The 19,326-nt window shown below is 47.5% G+C and overlaps 1 protein-coding gene across 2 annotated transcripts; it reads right to left on the bottom strand.

Moving 5' to 3' along the window:
• Window positions 1–9,381: 9,381 nt before the first annotated feature.
• Mospd3 (motile sperm domain containing 3) lies at window positions 9,382–14,063 on the bottom strand. Of its 2 annotated transcripts, XM_045143414.1 has the most exons (7): window positions 13,992–14,038; window positions 13,484–13,542; window positions 13,278–13,418; window positions 11,682–11,757; window positions 11,274–11,503; window positions 9,689–9,853; window positions 9,382–9,584 (listed from the first exon to the last, which is right to left on the bottom strand). In XM_045143414.1, exons 2-7 carry the CDS (start codon window positions 13,506–13,508, stop codon window positions 9,553–9,555), a joined length of 669 nt encoding a protein of 222 aa, XP_044999349.1. In that variant the 5' UTR covers window positions 13,509–13,542; window positions 13,992–14,038; the 3' UTR covers window positions 9,382–9,552. The 2 variants fall into 2 exon arrangements, with proteins under 2 accessions (XP_044999349.1, XP_004673129.1); XM_004673072.2 differs by having other exon boundaries at window positions 13,278–13,542; window positions 13,992–14,063.
• Between the last annotated feature and the right edge of the window lie 5,263 nt (window positions 14,064–19,326).

Below are 19,326 nucleotides of genomic sequence, written 5' to 3'. Positions count from 1 at the left end.
GGGAGCAGATGGGGCTTGTGCTCACAAAAAAAAAAAAATAAATAAAACATGAAAAACCGCAGCTCCTTCTTCATGGGTATTGGAAACTGAACCCAGGTTGTCAGGCTTTGAAAGCAAGCACCTTTAACCACTGAGCCATTGCTCTAGCCTTTAATATTTATCTTTGTTTGAGAGAGAGAGAAATGGAGAGGGGAGAGAATGGGTACAGCATGGCCTCCTGCCAGGCAAACTCCAGATACAGGCGCTATTTTGTGCATGGCTTCACGGGTACTGGGGAATCAAACCAAGTCATAAGATTTTTGCAAGCAAGCACCTTTATTGTTTTTCGTTATTTTTTTTCATTTATTTTTATTTACTTATTTGAGAGCAACAGACAGAAAGAGGCAGATAGAGAGAGAGAGAATGGGCGCGCCAGGGCCTCCAGCCACTACAAACGACCTCCAGACACGTGCACCCCCTTGTGCATCTGGCTAACGTGGGACCTGGGGAATCAAGCCTGGAACCGGGATCCTTAGGCTTCACAGGCAAGTGCCTAACCGCTAAGACATCTCTCCAGCCCTCGTTATTTTTTTATGAGAGAATGAATTGGCATGTCAAGGTCTCTAGCCACTACAATTGAACTCCAGATACATGTGCCACCTTGTGTGCATGTGTCTGGCTTACGTGGGTCCTGGGGAGTCAAACCTAGGTCCTTAAGCTTCACAGGCAAGCACCTTAACCGCTGAGCCAACTTTCCGGCCCAAGTACCTTTAACCACTGGGCCATCTCCTCAGCCTATAAGTTTTCTTTTATAGGCACTCTTTCTGTTGTTGTTTATTCTTTCAAGGTAGGGTTTCACTCTAGCCCAGGCTGACCTGGAATTTACTATGTAGTTTAGGGTGGCCTTGAACTCATGACGATCATCCTACCTCTATTTTTTTTTTTTTTTTAGAAAAATGTTTTTATTTATTTGCGAGAGAGAGAGAGGAAATGGTTGCTCCAGGGCCTCTAGCTGCTGCAAATGGACTCCAGATGCATGCACCACCCTGTGCATCTGGCTTTACATGGGAACTGGGGAATCAAACTCGGGTCATTAGGCAAAATAGGGTCTGGCTATAGCCCTGGATGACCTGGAATTCACTATGTAGTCTCAGAGTGGTGTCAAACCCAAGATGATCTTCCTACTTCTGCCTCCCACATGCTGGGATTAAAGGCATACACCATCATGACCAGCTATTATTTATTTGAGAAAGAAAGAGGCAAATAGAGAGAGACATGCCATTCTACCTCTACCTACTTCAAATGAACTCGGTGCCTGTACTATCTTGTGTATCTGCCTTTATGTAGGTACTGAGGAACCAAACCTGGGTAATTAGGCTTTGCAGGCAAACGCCTTAACTGCTCAGCCATCTCTCCAGCCCTCTTTTGTTTGTTTGTTTGTTTTTTGAGGTAGGGTCTCACTCTAGCCCAGGCTGGTCTGGAATTCACTATGTAGTCTCAGGGTGGCCTTGAATGCATGGCGCTCCTTTTACCTCTGCTTCCCAAGTGTTGGGATTAATGCTGTGCACCACCATGCCTGGCTCTTTTTTTTTTTTTTAAGTTATTGTTTATTTTTATTTATTTATTTGAAAGTGACAGACTGGCAGAGAGAGAGAAAATGAGCACATCAGGGCCTCCAGCCACTGCAAATGAACTCCAGATGCATGTGCCTCCTTGTGCATCTGGCTTACGTGGATACTAGGGAATTGAGCCTCGAGCTGGGGTCCTTAGGCTTCACAGGCAAGTGCTTAGCCATTAAGCCATCTCTCCAGCCCCACTTTTTTCTGATTTATTTTTTAGTTATTTATTAGAGATAGAGAGGACAGAGAGAGTGAGTGAGCATGGGTGCTCTGGGGCCTTTAGCCACTGCAAACGAACTCCAGATGCAGGCACCACTATGTGCATCTGGCCTATGTGGGACCTGGAGAATCGAACCTGGGTCCTTAAGCTTCACAGGCAAATGCCTTAACCGCTAAGCCATCTCTCCAGCCCCACATTTTTGCATGCATGTGTAAACCATGTTTGATATGATGTATATACATGTGTGTGCAAATGTGCATACCTCACACACGTGTAGAAGCCTCTACACCCTGCATCTGCATGTCTGCTTCCCGTGCAGTCTCTCACTGAGCCTGGAGCCACCAGTTTTGGTCAGACTGGCTGACCAGCCAGCCTGCTTGAGCAGTTCTCCAGTCTCCATTCCCCACAGGACTGGGCTTATAGACATATGTGGCCACACGTACTTGTTTAAGTGGTGCTGGGGAACTGAACTCATGGTAAACCAGTCCCTTTCAGCAAGCACCGTTACCCATGGAGTTATCTCCCTAGCCCCAGCTTGATTTACAGAGAGTTACAGTTTCCATCAGGGATTCACAGCAAGACCTTGTTTCAAAAGAAAACAACAAACAAAAGTTTTTGTTTTTTTTTTAATTGGAGGTAGTGCACACCTTTAACCCCAGCACTCCGAGGCAGAGGTAGGAGGATTGGTATGAGTTCGAGGCCACCCTGAGACTACATAGTGAATTCCAGGTCAGCCTGGGCTAGAGTGAGACCCTACCTCGAAAAAACAAAACAACAAATTTTATTAGATTATAAATAGAATTTAAAGTGTTTAAGCAAAGGAAAGAAGAGTACAGAGAACTCCTGCCCATGAGAAGGTGGAAGCAGGGTAAAGCCCCCAGAAGCCTTCTTGACCCCACCAGCCATAGGGACTTGTCAGAGCAGACATCCTACATGCATCTTTGGGACTTATGGATAGCTGGCCCCTGGTGACCATCCACACACTTAACTGGGCAAAGGTCCACTGGACCATGGCAAGAACTGTCTCTAAACTCCTGGGTGCAGACTGTGGACACATTATGTATGCACAACCCAAGGCCATGTTCCACAGTAGCTAACTAATATGGCACATGGGGGAGACAGGACTCATATGTCATCAAGAAGCCCCAAAATGCTCACAACCAAGCTGGGTAAACTGATAACCTTCCATCAGCGCAACAGACTGAGTCTGGCTAACATTATCTTGTTGATTCTTGGTCCCCAAGCAACAATCTGTCTGGTATCATTTGCTCCCCATATTCCCTTGTCCCCACCCTCCTGCATCTAAAAGACAGAGGTGGGCTAGAGGCTGCCCTCTGAGGATCGTGTTTGTGTGTGTGTGTGTGTGTGTGTGTGTGTGTGTGTGTGTCTGTCTGTCTGTCTGTCTGTCTTAGTTTTTCCCATCTGATTAGGGTGGAGTAATTTCTTGTCAGTAAAATCTTGTGAGGCACCTTGGGAATTGTGATCCATGGGATTTAGTCTTTTTATATTTTTAACTTATTTGAGAGAATGAGAAAGAGAGAGAAAGAGAATGGGCATGCCACTGCAAATGAACTCCAGACACTTGCACCACCTTGTGCATCTGGCTTTACATGGGAACTGGGGAATCAAACTCAGGTCCTCAGGCTTTGCAGGCGAGCACCTTAACTGCTAAGCCATCTTTCCAGTCTGGAGTTAAAGTCTAAAAGTAGAGACAAAATAAAAATAGTAGGACTTCACTTCTCTTAATGTTCACACCTATATATTAATGCTACTCTCACTTTTGGTTAGAGAAGCTTCTCTTTTCAGATAGCAGCAACCTTGGGGTGACTCAGAAGGCATCATGGTGCTGGGAAGAAGTGACCCGAGTGCTCAGCACTGAAATATCTCTATCATACCTTCCAAGACTCAGGGCCCATTGCAGAAGAGGTGTCGGAAAGAATGTAAGAGCAAAGGAAGGGTAGGACTCCTTACAACGTGCTCCTCCAGACACAAAATGACCTGGATATCCATGTCCTCACAGTGCCTAACACTACCTACACAAGACCATCAAAAGAGGAGGAAAAGATGATGACATTAAAATAAAAGAGAGACTGATTGAGAGGAGGAGGGGATATGATGGAGAGTTTCAAAGGGGAAAGTTGGGGGAGGGAGGGCATTACCATGGGATATTGTTTACAATCATGAAAGTTGTTAATAAAAAAAAAAAGTAGGGCTGGCCGGGCATGGTACCAGTACTTTAATCCCAGCACTCGGAGGGCAGAGGTAGGAGGATTGCCTACCTTGAGACTACATAATTAATTCCAGGTCAGCCTGGCCAGAGTGAGACCCCACCTCAAGAAAAAAAAAAAAATCATAATGGGGAGGTAATATGATGGAGAATGGAATTTCAAATGGGAAAGTGTGGGGGTGGGGAGGGAGGGAATTACCATGGGATATATTTTATAATCATGGAAAATGTTAATAAAAATTAAAAAAAAAATCACTAGGGCTGGAGAGATGGCTTAGTGGTAAAGGTGCTTGCCTCTAAAGCCTAAGCCTAAGGGCCCATGTTCAACTCTCCAGATCCCATGTAAGCCAGATGCACAAAGGTGAGACAAGCTCAGGGTCACACAGCTCACTAGGTGGTGCAAATGTCTGGAGTTCCACTGCAGTAGCTGAGGCCAATTCTCTGTCTCTCTCTCTAAAAAAATTTTAATAATGGGGGAAGGGAGGGTATTACCATGGGATATTTTTTATAATCATGGAAGATCTTAATAAAAATTGAGAAAAAATAAAATAAATATAAGCCGGGCATGGTGGCGCACACCTTTAATCCCAGTACTTGGGAAGCAGAGGTAGGAGGACCACCAAGAGTTCAAAGCCACCCTGAGACCACAGAGTGAATTCCAGGTAGGTCAGCCTGAGCCAGAGTGAGACCCTCCCTCAAAAAATAAATAAATAAGAACAAAACCAGTAGCCAAAATGGATATGCTGTGCCCCTCAAATTGCCCTCTTAATACGTGTTGCTCCCATCTTTGGTCAGAGAAGCTTCTCTTTGCACATGGCAGTTGCCACTAGGGAGACTCAACACTCATCAGTATTCTGAGAAGAAGCAACTGTTGAGTGCTCGGTGCTGAGTGAGATCTGTCACCCTCCGAGACTCGGGGAACACCGAGGACCATGGGGCAGAAAGAATGTAAGAGACAGAACATGGCAGGGAGCGCTTTGCGATGCTCCCCTCCAAACAGGCACTCATGACGCACGGCAGCTGCTGTTACCTGCTCAAGACCTGCACAATATTGGGCTCATCAATATTGCATCGTGGATGGTAAAGGAGGGGTTAAAAAAGCCCTGAGGACATACGTCAGTGGTAGGGTGCTTGCTTCATATGCATGAGTCCCTAGGTTCAATCCCCAGCAACCAAAAGAAAAAGAAGTCAGAAAAATAGAAGGGGGGCACTGGAGAGATTGCTCAGTGGTTAAGAACACTTCCTGTGCAAGCATGAGGCTATGAGGAGGCCTGGAAGTCCAGCACCCACGTCAGCAGTTGGGCCACACATGACGTCTGAAACCCTGGCCCTTGGAGGAGCAGAGATCTGAGGATTGCTGGAGAGATGGCTCAGCAGTTAAGGTGCTTGCCTGCAAAGCCAAAGGACCCAAGTTCAACTCCCCAGGACTCATGTGAGACAGATGCACAAGGTGGTGCATGCGTCTGGAGTTTGTTTGCAGCAGCTAGAGGTAAGGCCCTGGAGGACCCATTCTCTCCATCTCTTTCTGCCTCTTCCTCTCTCTCACATAAATAAATAAAAAAATTTTACTTTATGTATGTACGTATGTATGTATGTATGTATGTATGTATGTATGTATGTAGATGAATAGGTTAATGGGGGTGAAAAGGCCTAAAGTGAAGTCAGTGGAAGAGATTGAGGAAAGGAAAGGTGGAGGGAGGGCTAATCAAAATCTAAGAGGATATAAATAAGTCATGGAAACCTACTTTTTTGGGCAATGGAACACTCAGGAGCAATAGATTGTTGCTAGAAAAATTTTCAGTGCCAGGGTTGGGATAACTTTCAGTGAGTTGTTGGCCAGGGAAGTCCCTGATGCCCCCAAAACATTATAGGCCATTGCCAAGGCCCTTGGAGTCCCACCAGGTATCGATGGTAAGACCCTATTGCTGCAGAGGCCATATACTTGGGCTGGAAGGCCACTGAAAAATCCTGCTGGAACTCCTCCATGTAGACCAGCTGACAGAAAGCTGGAAGAAGCCATTCTGCATGCAGTTCAATGGGAGAGAGAGAAATCACCAGTGTAGATACTCAACAGTGTATACTGCAAGCCTTATATTTGGCCAGCCAGGCCAAATGAGCCAAAAGGTGCAATAGTGGCACATGCCTTTAATCCCACCACTCCAGAGGCAGAGGTAGGACTGTTGACTTTTTGGTCACCCTGAGACTACGAAGTGAATTACAGGTCAGCCTGGGCTAGAGTGAGACCCTATGCCAAAAAAAACCACAAAAAACAGCCAGGCATGGTGATGCATGCCTTTAATCCCAGCACTCCAGAGGCAGAGGTAGGAGGGTTGCCATGAGTTTGAGGCCACTCTGAGATGACTTAGTGAATTCCAGGTCAGCCTGGGCTAGGACAAGACCGTACCTTGAAAAAAAAAAACAAAAATAAATAAATAAATAAAAACAAGCTGGAGAGATGGCTTGACAGTAAAGGCACTTGCCTGTGAAGTTTAAGGATTCAGGTTCAATTCCCCAGGACCAACGTAAGCCAGATGCACAAGGTGGCACATGCATCTGGAGTTCATTTGCAGTGGCTGGAGGCCCTGGAGCGCCCATTCTATCTATGTCCACTGTCTCCAATAAATAAATAAATAAAATATTACAAATATAAAAATAAAAACAGCAGCACAAAGTAGGTAATCCCAGCTACTCTGAAGGCTAAAATCATGTCGCAAAATAAAAAGAGCAAACAAATAAAGGACCACAAAGCCAGTTTTTAGGTTATGTACACTGGATGAGGGTTAGGACTCTAGTTTAGACCTTGAGGAGGATTCTCTTAAATCTTTATGGTGCTAGGGATGAAACCCAGGGTCTCAAGCTTCTAGAAATGGGTTCTACCACTGAGATATGCCCATAGTTCTAAGGGGGAATCTTTTTTTTCTTTTTTCCCGTTTTTACTTTAATTTTTTAAATTTATTTTTTAGAGAGAGTGGGAGACAAGAGAAAGTTGGCACACCAAGGCCTCAGCCATTGCAACAGAACTCCAGACACTTGCGCCACCTAGTGGGCATGTATGAACTTGTGTTTACCTCCCCTTAGCATGTCTGGCTCATGGGGGATCTGGAGAGAGATGGAATATGGCTCCTTAGGCTTCACAGGCAAGCACCTTAACCACTAAGCCATCTCTGCAACCTTTTTTCAGTTTTGAACCTAAGCCCTTGTCCACACTAGGAAAGCACTCTACCACTAAGTCACATTCCCAGCCCTTTTTTTCATTTATTTATTTAATATTTTTATTTATTTATTTGAGAGAGAGAAAGCAGCTTAGAGAAAGAGAATGGTTGTGCCAGGGCTTCCAGCCACTGCGAACAAACTCCAGATGTATGTGTCACCTCGTGCATCTGGCTTACATGGGTCCTGGGGAATCGAACCAAGGTCCTCTGGCTTTGCAGGCAAGCGCCTTAATGGGTAAGCCAATTCTCCAGCCCTCATTTATTTATTTTTGCATGTGTTGCATGTGTGGTGTGATGTACTCAGGTGTATGTGCAGATGCACTTGCAGGCACATGGAGGCCAGGAGAGAATGTCTTTCCTCTGTCACTCATCTATGTATTTCCTTGAGGCGTTTCACTGAGCAGAGCTGTTTTTTGTTTTGTTTTGTTTTTCGACGTTGGGTCTCACTCTAGCTCAGACTGACCTGGAATTCACTATATAGTCTCAGGGTGGCCTCGAACTCATGGCGATCCTCCTACCTCTGCCTCCCAAGTGCTGGGATTAAAGACGTACGCCACTATGCCCAGCCAGAGCTGTGGTTTTTTGCAAGCACCATGGATTCTCCAGTCTCTGTTCCCTGCAGGACTGAGACTACAGAAGTGTGCAGCCATGCCCAGCTATTTACACAGGGCTTAGGGAATCAGATTCAGGTGGTCTTGGGCCCTCAAGCTTGCAGCAGGTGTTCTTATCTATTGGGCCGTCTATCCTGCTCTCTTTTTCTTTTTTGAATGTGTGCCTCCCATACTAGCTTTTTATTCTTTTTTTTAATGGGGGGAAGTTAACTGGCACACTAGGGCCTACGGCCACTGGAATCAAACTCCAGATGCTATCCTGAATACATGTGACCTTGCACACTTGTGTTACCTTGTATGTCTGGAATACATGGGATCAGAAGAGTCAAACATGGGTCGTGAGGCATTGCAGGCAAGCATCTTAACCTCTAAACCTTCTCTCCAGCCCTCTCTTTACTTTTTCTTTTAAACCTATTTATTAGAGAAAGGGAGAGAATGAATAAGCATGCCAGGACCTGCAGCTGCTACAAAAAAACTCCAGACGCATGGGCCACCTTGTACATCTGGTTTACGTGGGTCCTGGGGAACTGAACCTGGGTCCTTTAGCTTTTCAGTCAAGTGACTTTAACAGCTAAGCCATCCCTCCAGCCCCTCTTTACATTTTTTTGGAGGCAGGGTCTCACCAAGTTGCACAGGCTGGCCTGGAACTCACTCTGCCAGCCAGATACACCTGAATGTTGTGATCCTTCTGCCTCAGCTTCCAGAGTAGCTGGATCAAAGGCCTACAGCACCAGGCCTGGTTTAAAGAGGTCTTAGGAATCAACTTAGGGTATACACAAGGCCTTCAGTTCTATCCCCACCATCACAAAAATAAAAAATTTAAAAAGGGGCTGGAGATATAGCTTAGTGGCTAAGGCACTTGCCTGCAAAGCCGAAGGACCCAGGTTTGATTCCTCAGGACCCGTGTAAGCCAGATGCACAAGATGGCACATGCATCTTGTGTTCATTTGCAGCGGCTGAAGGCCCTAGTATGCCCATTCTCTCTCTCTCTCTCAAATAAATAAACAAGCTGAGCCTGAGCGTAGTAGCACACACCTTTGACCCCAGCACTTGGGAGGCAGAGGTAGGATCACGGTGAGTTCGAGGCCACCTGAGATTACATAGTGAATTCCAGGTCAGCCTGGACTGGAGTGAAACCCTACCTCAAAACAAACAATAAATAAATAAACTCAAGGTCAGCCTGAGCATCAACTTGTACATATTTTAAAGGTACATGCTAAAGTACTCAGACTAAATGACCTGCTTGAGGTCACATTTTTTGTTGTTGTTGTTTGTTTTTGCTTGAGATAAGGAGCCTCAGGGAGCCCTGGCAGGCCTCAGACTTGTTAGTAGTTAAGAATGACCGTGAACTCCTGATCACACTTTTTTTGCAAAGCCAGGTCTTTAAGTTGCCACTCATTCTTCACTGCCCCATCTCCCTGGCTCCCCTGAGCATGGGAGCTGGAAGAACAGGAAGCGTCTGAGCATCAAGGAAGAGGTGAGAGGACAGGGACAAAGCACCCAATAGCTCTCATTCTGACTTTAAAAATGTATTGTATCCAACTTGGAAAATGAGTACAAATCCCTGGGTGTTTTCCTTGAGGGGAGGTTGGGTGGAAAGAGGAGAGAATGCTGGGCAAGGTACAAGCATCACAGTGAGTCTCGCAGGTCCCTGCCCAGGAGGGGAAGATGGAATGGGCTGAGCTCAGGGCCGGAGGAACACCATGGTGAGGAGGCCTAGGGGTTGAGGAAAAAAAAAAAGAGGGAGTCCACACATGAGTCCTCCTTTCCTGTCCCCTGCTGCCCTTTCTCTGGCTTCCATAATCCACTACTGTACTCACCTAAGACGTAGGCTGCCACCAGCTTCTGTCCCAGGGAGACGTGCAGGACTTGAGGCAGCTGGCTGCCGAGTTCATCCTGCAGCGGCAGCAGCAGGAAGGCCACAGAGGTGATGCCGGCCAGCACGAAGAGGAGGAAGGAGCTGGTGGCCAGCTGAGGAGGGGCGCCTGCAAAGCAGAGGACATCAGCACTGCAGCCCCACCTCGTACCCAGCCTAAGGTCCCCAGGGAACAGGGCGACAATGGAAGATGGATCTACTTTGTTTGTTTGGTTTTGGTTTTAAGGCATGCACCACCTCGCCTGGCTTTTCCTTGTTTTTCCGAGGTAGTCTCTCCTCTAACCCAGGCTGACCTGGAATTCACTTTGTAGTCTCAGGATGGCCTTGACCTCACAGTGATCCTCCTACCTCTGCCTCCTGAGTGCTGGGATTAGAGGTGTGCGCCACCATGCCCAGTACCCATGTAAAGCCTGGTGCATAAAGTGATACATGCATCTGGAGTTCATTTGCATTAGCTAGAGGCCCTGGTGAGCTCATTTTCTCTTTCTCCCTCTCTCTCTGTATACAAATAAAATAAATAAGTAATAGAAAAAGGGCTAGAAAAATGGCTAAGCATTTTTGGCACTTGCCTGCAAAGCCTAAAGACACAGGTATGATTCCCCAGTACCCATGTAAAGCCAGATGCACGAAGTGGCACATGCATCTGGAGTTCGTCTGCAACAGCTAGAAGCCATAGCACACCCATTTTCTCCCTCTCTTTCATCCTCTTGCAAATTAAAAAAAAAAAAAAAAGTTTAGCCTACTTGGCAAGTTCCAGGACAGTGAAGGATTCTGTCACAAATGAAGTGGACAAGTCAGGCACAGTAGTGCACGCCTTTATTCCCAGCACTTGGGAGGTAGAGGTAAGAGGATTGCCATGAGTTCAAGGCCACTCTGAGACTGCATAATGAATTCCAGGTCAGCTTGGGCTAGAGTGAGACCCTCATTCAAAAAAAAAAGGGGGGGGGGGAGGCCTGGAGGTATGGCTTAGCAGTTAAGACATTTGTCTGCAAAGCCAAAGAACCCAGGTTCAATTCCCTAGGACCCACATAAGCCAGATGCACAAAGGGGAACATGCATCTGGAGTTCGTTGGCAGAGGCTGGAGCACTGCCATGTCCATGCTCTCTCTTTCCCCCTTCCTCTTTCTCTGTCAAATAAATAAAAAAATAGCCAGCGTGGTGGCACACACCTTTAATCCCAGCACTCAGGAGGCAGAGGTAGGAGGATCACTGTGGGTTCGAGGCCACCCTGAGACTACCACTGAATTCCAGGTCAGCCTGAGCTACATTGAAACCCTACCAAAAAAAAAAAAAAAAAATTAAAAAAATAAAAATAAAAATAGATGGACTGAGTTCCTGAGGAACTAAGCCACGCCAAGGCTGCCCTATGGTTTCTACATGCATGTGCACTCGTACATGAACATGCACACGCACACACAAAGCACTCGCCTCAGGGCTGGGGATATAGCTCAGTCGCAGTGTTCTCACCTGCTCTATGTTAGGTCTGAGGTCAATTCGCAGTACTACAAAAAAAAGTCCACTCAACTTACTTTCCTGGAAATGTCTGGTTGGGGGTGGTGCTGTCCACACAGGAGGCCCTGGGTTGGGTGTTGACTCGGGCTGTCCCTGAAGCTCAAGAGGGTAAGCCGGAGCACGGAGAACGGAGGTGATGTCTTTGCGTCCCACCACTCGGCCCTCAGCCCCCTCTTCAGACAGCTCAATGCGGAATCGGTCCTGGATGTCATAATGGCTGGGAATGGGGGCCACATGTCGAATCACACTGGCCCATTAGGGGGAAGTAAAGGAGAGGAAATATCCAAGTAAATGCAGGTGTCCTTTCTAGAAGCCTTTTTCTTAGTGACACAGACAGAGGCTTAAAGAAGACAAAGTCTCAGACCAAAGACAAAAGGTGGCAGAGATGGCTGGCTTCCCCCAGCCTCCCCACGTTCCCCACTCACATATCCACGCAAGACTGAGGCTTCACGTAGCCTTCTGCGTCAAACACCGTGTATTTGGCAGGTGCTGTGCACAGAACTGTGGGGTAGAGAAACACAACAAGGGGAAGGGAAGCTAGCTTCTTCGATGATGTCTCCACTGGTAAGTTGCATGTGCTCTGGTAAGTAACTCCCCACCCATGGCTCACGCAAGCAACACTCTAATAAGATTCAGTGGGACAGACACACACACACACACATCAAGGGAGAAGATGGACAAGCTGGAAAGAAGGGGTTCAATGACAGGAAGAGAGGAACAAGCAAAGGTTATGGGGGATGATTAAAAATAGAATTTATACTATCATGGAAGTTGATAATAATAAAATTTAAGAGCTGGAGAGACGGCTTAGCAGTTAAGGCATTTGCCTGCAAAGCCAAAGGACCCTGGTTCGATTCTCCAGGACCCATGTAAGCCAGATGCACAAGGGGGTGAGTTTGTTTGCAGTGGCTAGAGGCCCTGGTGTGCCCATTCTCTATCTGTCTCTCTCTTCAATCTCTCTGTCTCTCTCTGCTTGCAAATAAGTAAATAAATTTTTAAAAGCCTAAAAAAAAAAAATTTAAGAGATGTGGTAGCTCATGTTTATAATCCCAGTAGTTGGGAAGCTGAGTAGAAGTTCCATATCAACCTGGGCTACAGTGAGACTCTGCCTCAAGAAAATAAATAAATAAATAATAAGAAATAAAAAGTGGAGTGTGGTAACACATGCCTTTAGTCCCAGCACTAAAGGATCACTGTGAGTTTGAGGCCACCCTGAGACTACACAGTGAATTCCAGGTCAGCCTGTGGGCCTGAGCTAGAGTGAGACCCTACCTTGAAAAATCATACACACACACACACACAAGGCTGTTGAGATGGCTTAGCGATTAACGATTGCCTGCGAAGCCTAAAGACCCAGGTTCATTAATCCCAGCACTTGAGAGGCAGAGGTAGGAGGATTGCCGAGAGTTCAAAGCCACCCTGAGACTCCATAGTGAATTCCAGGTCAGCCTGGACCAGAGAGAGACCCTACCTCAGAAAAAAAAAAAAGATCCAGGTTCAATTCCTCAGGAAGCAGGTAAGCCAGATGCACAAGGTGGCACTTATGTCTGGAGTTCCTTTGCAGTGGCTGGAGGCCCTGGTACACCCTTTCATTACTCTATCTGCCTCTCTCGTGCTCTCTCTCAATTAATTTTTTTGTTTTTCGAGGTAGGGTCTCACTCTAGTCCAGGCTGACCTGGAATTCACTATGTAGTTTCAGGGTGGCTTCGAACTCTCAGCGACCCTCCTACTTCTGCCTCGAGTGCTGGCACTTATGGCGTGCGCCACCACGCCCGGCTTAAAATATTTTCTTAAAAGAGGAAGAAATAAGGAAAGAAAAGATACATAAAGATCCTAGACAAGTCTTGCCCATGGTGGGTCCCCTGTAGGCCTCTGTGCGGCCGACCCCAGAGACGGATCGGATTCTTCCTGACCCAAGACTGAGCATCCTGTCCCTTCTCTTGTCTGGTTCCGCGGGCCCACACAGCATCCCCAATAACCTCTGCCTTCAGATCCCTAGCACGAGGCGCCCACTGCCTCACCTCGGAAGCGAAGCGCGGTTCCCGTGGGGTTGTAGAGGGTCAGCAGCTGCCGGGGTCCGCTCCTGTGATCCGCCCTGAACACTAGATCCGGAGGAAAGACGAGCACCGGGACAACGGGTCCTGAAGAAGCAGGTGGGGCGCCCCGGGATCCCCGGCCAGGAGCCCCGGGACCCACCGGCTCCTGGTCCTGGGGCGCCCCACGGCGCATGCAGGCTCCGGGCGTTCGGACATCCGAGAGCAGAGCTCAGGGGACAGGGCCTGGAGTCTAGGTGTGCGGGGCGCGAGGGTGAGGACGAGAGGATGAGGTCGTGGGCAGGGCCTGGACTGATGTCTCCGCGGTCTCGGAAGCCCGCGCGATGCGGTTCCCACGGACCCCCACCGCCCCACCCCCCCCCAGGCCTGGCTTCCCGAAGCCCTCGCCGCGTCCAGCCCGGCCCCGGCCCCTCCAGGCCCCGCCTCCAAGCCTCACCTCGCTGGTCACGCCCACCTCGCCACACCGGCCCGCCTCAAGGCTCCCATCCGGGGCTTCGGGAGCGCCAGCCCCGCCCCCTTCAGGACACGCCCCCTCCCCGGGCGTTTCCGGGCTCCCGCCCCTTGTCTCGGACCTACCCCGCTTCTCTTCCTCCCGCCTGGTGTCTCCGACCCTCCCGTCACCTCAGCCTCCGACCTGGCAGCCTTCGGTCCCCGAACGGCCCCTCGTGCCGGGATAATCACCTTGCGCTCAAAGTATCTGCCAGTCAGCTTGTGGCCGGGGCAAGGACGCCATCTTCCCGCGAGTTCTTTACCGCTCTTCCGCCGTACGGCTTCTCTCATTGGTCAGGATGGCACCATTTCCGGCCACGTTCACGCTGATTGGCGCGCTTAAAGAGCAAACAGCCGCCTTTTCCTTCTGGGGCCTGGGGATTGGCCGGATGGAGCTGCAAAGTAACTCGGAGAGGCGGGCCGAGCTACGAGCTAGGCTTTGTTCCTGGTACCTCCCTTCTTCCCCCCAACCCAAGACTGCTCTTATCATTGGATTAATTTCCAGCATTCATCTCCTCCCCCGTCTTCCCTTGCTGCGCAGTTCCGGGAAAGCACTCACATATGCACAAAAAATTCAGTAGGATGACACAGAAAGATCTCAGGTTCGAGACCAGCCTTGGCTGCACTGGAAAAACAAGGTGGGGGGGGTACTTGACAGATTGTTTAGTGGTTAAGGCACTTACCTGCAAAGTCAAAGGACCTCGGTTCGATTCCCCAGGACCCAAGTAAAGCCAGATGCGCAAGGTGGTCCATGCATCTGGAGTTTTGCAGTGGCCGGAGGCCGTGCTGCTCGCTTTCTCTCTCTCTGCCTTTTTCTATCAAATAAATAAAGGACTCACCAAACTCTCATAGCAATCCCTCGCAGCTTCAGTTCTGTTTTATACATGAAGAAATAGCCTAGAAAGTTGGGGGTGGGGGAGGCGGAGCTGGAGAGATGCCTTAGCGGTTAAAGCGCTTACCTACAAAGCCAAAGGACCCAGGTTCGATTTCCGAGAACCAACGTGAGCCAGATGCACAAGTTGGCATGTGTCTGGTAGGAGCTGGAAGCCCTGGTGCGCCCATTCCCCCAACCCCCTGCTGTCTCTAAAAGTAAAAACTAAAAATAAAATTATTGGGCTGGAGAGATGGTGTAGCGGTTAAGCGCTTGCCTGTGAAGCCTAAGGACGCCGGTTCGAGGCTCGGTTCCCCAGGACGCACGTTAGCCAGATGCACAAGGGGGCGCACGCGTCTGGAGTTCGTTTGCAGAGGCTGGAAGCCCTGGCGCGCCCATTCTCTCTCTCTCCCTCTATCTGTCTTTCTCTCTGTGTCTGTCGCTCTCAAATAAATAAATTAAAAAAAAAAAACTAAAAATAAAATTATTAAAAGCTGGAAGTTGCCGGGCGTGGTGGCGCACGCCTTTAATCCCAGTACGCAGGAGGCTGAGGTAGGGGGACTGCCATGAGTTCGAGGCCAACCTGAGATTCCACAGTGAATTCCATGTCAGCCTGGGCTAGAGTGAGACCCTACCTTAAAAACCCTACCTCAGGGCTGGAGAGATGGCTTAGCGGTTAAGTGCTTGCCTGTGAAGCCTAAGGACCCCGGTTCGAGGCTCGGTTCCCCAGGTCCCACATTAGCCAGATGCACAAGGGGGCGCACGCGTCTGGAGTTCGTTTGCAGTGGCTGGAGGCCCTGGCGCTCCCATTCTCTCTCTCCCTCTATCTGTCTTTCTCTCTGTGTCTGTCGTTCTCAAATAAATAAATAAAAAATGAACAAAAAAAAATTAAAAAAAAAAACAAAAAACCCTACCTCAAAAAACCTAAATAAATAAATAAATTTTTAAAAAGCTGGAAGTTGTAGCGGTATTCTGTAATTCCGATACTAGGACCCTGACAGTCAGTGAGATGAGAGGCAGAGAGAGAATTTCCTGAACGCTGCTGAATGCAGCTTGGGCCACAGGGAGAACCTGTGTCACAACAATGATAGTGCTAAAAGGGGGAAAGCCTGGGGAGATGGCTTAGTGGTTCAGCACCGTGGAGTTTGGATCCCCAGAACCCATGTAAATCCAGACTGACACACACACACACGTCTGTGATCCTTGTTTCCCTGTGTCAATGGGAGGTGAAGCAGGCCAGCTAATCTGGTGTTCACCCCCAGAAAACGAGGGAGACCCTGTCTCAAGGTGGAAGGCGAGGACTAAAACCCGGGGGCTGTCTTCTGGTCTCCACACAGCTTGGCACTCACACATGCCCATACACACACACACACTGTTGGCATACATGCATCCACACATACATAATACCTACACCAATAAAAAAAAAATGGACATTTGGACAAACTGAAATTTGAAAATTAAGGAACAAAGGAGACAATAATGGACAATGAGGAGAGATGCAGAGCACTGAGAGTCAAGGGGAAAGGTTTTATTTGTTTGCTTGACTTCTGTTTTTGTTTTTTCAAGGTAGGGTCTCATTCTAGCTCAGGGTGACCTGGAATTCACTATGTAATCTCAGGGTGGCCTCAAACTCACAGCAATCCTCCTACTCTGCCTCCCACTAGAGGGGAGAGTTTTGAGAAAAGGAGGAACTAACTTATATCCTTAAAAAAAAAAAAACTAGGGCTGGAAAGATAGCTTAGTGGTTAAGGCACTTGCCTGAGAAGCCTTAAGGAGTTGTTCAACTCCCTAGGTCCCATGTAAGCCAGATGCACAAGGTGACACAAGTGTAAGGTCATACATGGTGCTCTAGAATTCTTCTGCAGTGGCTGGAGGCCTTGGCACACCAATTCTCATTCTCTCTCTCTTTTGCTCTTGCTCATAAAAAATTTTAAACAAATAAATAAATTATTGATTGATTTACTTGAAAGAGAGAGCGAGAGGAAAATGCAAAGAGAAAGAAAATGGATGCACCAGGGCCTCCAGCCACTCTTTGCAGATGTGTGTGCCCCCTTGCACATCTGGCTTATGTGGGTTCTGGGGAATTGAACTGGGGTCCTCAGGCTTTGCAGGCAAATGCCTTAATTGCTAATCCATTTCCTCAGTATTTTTTCTTAATTTGTTTTAAATTTAAAATAAGTTAAAAATTTTAAGTTATTTATTTATTTATTTGCAAGCAGAGAGATACAAGACATGCCAAGGCCTCTAGCTACTGCAAACAACCTCCAGATAAATGTGCCACTTGGTGCATCTAACTTTACCTGGGTACTGGGGAATCAAACCCAGGTGATTAGACTTTGCAGGCAAGCATTTTAACTGCTGAGCCGTCTCTTCAACCCCAATACTCTTTTTTTCTTCAAAGATTTTTATTTATTTTCTGGGAGAAAGAGAGAGAATGAGCACAGCAGGGCCTTTTGCCACTCCAAATGAACTCTAGATGCACAAGCCACTTTGCGTATCTGGCTTTACATGGGTACTGGGGAATGGAACCCAAACTGGCAGGCTTTGTAAACAAGTGCCTTTAACTGCTGAGTGATCTTCCCAGCTCAACGCACAGCCTTTTATTTATTTTTTTTTTTAATTTTTCTTTTTTTGTTTTTTTTTGAGGTAGGGTCTCACTCTAGCCCAGGCTGACCTGGAATTCGCTATGGAGTCTCAGGGTGACCTCAAACTCAGGGCAATCCTTTTACCTCTGCCTCCTGGGTGCTGGGATTAAAGGCGAGTGCCACCATGCCTGGCAAGATTCTTTATTTATTTATTTAATAGAGGCACAGAGAGGGAAAGAAAGTGAGAGAGAGAGAATGGGCACTCTAGGGCCTCCAGCCACTGCAAATGAACTACAGATTCATGTGTCACCATTGTGCATACGGCTTATGTGGGAACTGGAGAATTGAACCTGAGTCCTTAGGCTTCACAGGCAAGCACTTAACCACTAAGCCATCTCTCCAGACCCTGTACAGACTTTTAAAAAAGTTAATTATTGGGTCTGGAGAGATGGCATAGCAGTTAAGCACTTGCCTGTGAAGCCTAAGGACCCCGGTTCAAGGCTCAATTCCCCAGAACCCACGTTAGACAGATGCACAGGGGGTGCATGCATTTGGAGTTTGTTTGCAGTGGCTGGAGGCCCTTATGTGCCTCTTCACTCTCTCTGTCGTTCTCAAATAAATAAATAAATAATAAATAAACAAAAAATAATAATAATTTATTTGTAAAAAGAAAGAGAGACAAAGAATGAGAACGGGCACACCAGGGCCTCCAGCCACTGCAGACAAACTCCAGACACATGTACCACCTGTGCATTTGGCTTACATGGATACTGTGGAATCGAACCTGGGTCATTAGGCTTTGCAGGCAAGCACCTTAACTGCTAAGCCATCTCACTAGGCCTATATCCATTTCTTTAAAAAATATTTATTTTTATGAGAGAGAGAGAATTGGCATGCCAGGGTCTCAGCCACTGCAATTGAACTGCAGACACTTGAGCCGCCTAGTGGGCATGTGTGACCTTGTACTTGCCTCACCTTTGTGTGTCTGGCTTACCTGGGATCTGGAGAGTCGAACGTGGGTCCTTAGGCTTCGCAGACAAGCACCTTAACTGCTAAGCCATCTGTATAGCCCATATATAATATTTTATTTATTTATTTGAGAGAAAGAGAGAGAAATAAGCAGATTGAGAGAATGGGTGCACCAGGTCCTCTAGGACTGAAAAATGAACTCCAGATACATGTGCCATCTTATGCATCTGGACTTGTGTGGACACTGCACTGGGAAATCAGACCTGGGTCCTTGGGCTTTGCAGGCAAGTGCCTTAACCACTGAGCAATCTTTCCTGCCATATATATATTAATTTATTTACTTAGAACATGACTATCAGCATGCCAGGGCCTCTTGACACTACAAATGCCACTTTGTGCATCTGGCTTTATGTGGATATGAAGGAATTGAATCTGGGCCTGCAAGCTTTGCAAGCAAGTGCCTTTAACTGCCGAGCCATCTCTCCAGCCCAACTACATATTTTAAATGTTTACTTACTGTTTTGTGTGTGCACATGTGCTTGTGTATTGGCACATTGCCACAGCGTGTGTGTGGAGGTCAGAGGACAACTTTGAGATATCTGTACTCCACCTTGATTTTTTGTTTTGTTTTGTTTTTTTCAGGTCTCACTCTAGCTCAGGCTGACCTGGAATCCACTATGTAGTCTCAGGGTGGCCTTGAACTCATGGCAATCCTCCTACTTCTGCCTCCCAAGTGCTGGGATTAAAAGCATGTGCCACCACGCCCAGCTAATTTAATTTTAAAAAATATTTTTATTCATTCATTTGAGAGAAAGAGAGAGAATGGGCATGCCAGGGCCTTCAGCCACTACAAATGGACTGCAGACACATGTGCCACTGTGTGCATCTGGCTTACATGGGTACTGGAGAATTGAACCCGGGTCCCTTGGCTTTTCAGGCAAGCACCTTGACCACTAAGCCATCTTTCCAGCCCATATTTTGGTGTGGTAGGGTCTCAGACTATCCCAGGCTGACCTAGAATTTACAGGATGGCCTCAAACTCATGGCGATCTTCCTGTCCACTGTTTCCCCAGTGCTGGATTCAAGGTGTGCACCACCACAC

This window comes from Jaculus jaculus, chromosome 2 (assembly GCF_020740685.1).
Source record: "Jaculus jaculus isolate mJacJac1 chromosome 2, mJacJac1.mat.Y.cur, whole genome shotgun sequence".
Lineage (NCBI taxonomy): Eukaryota > Metazoa > Chordata > Mammalia > Rodentia > Dipodidae > Jaculus > Jaculus jaculus.
The sequence above is the reverse complement of the archived record's forward strand: the minus strand, read 5'-3'. Positions and strand labels throughout refer to the sequence as shown.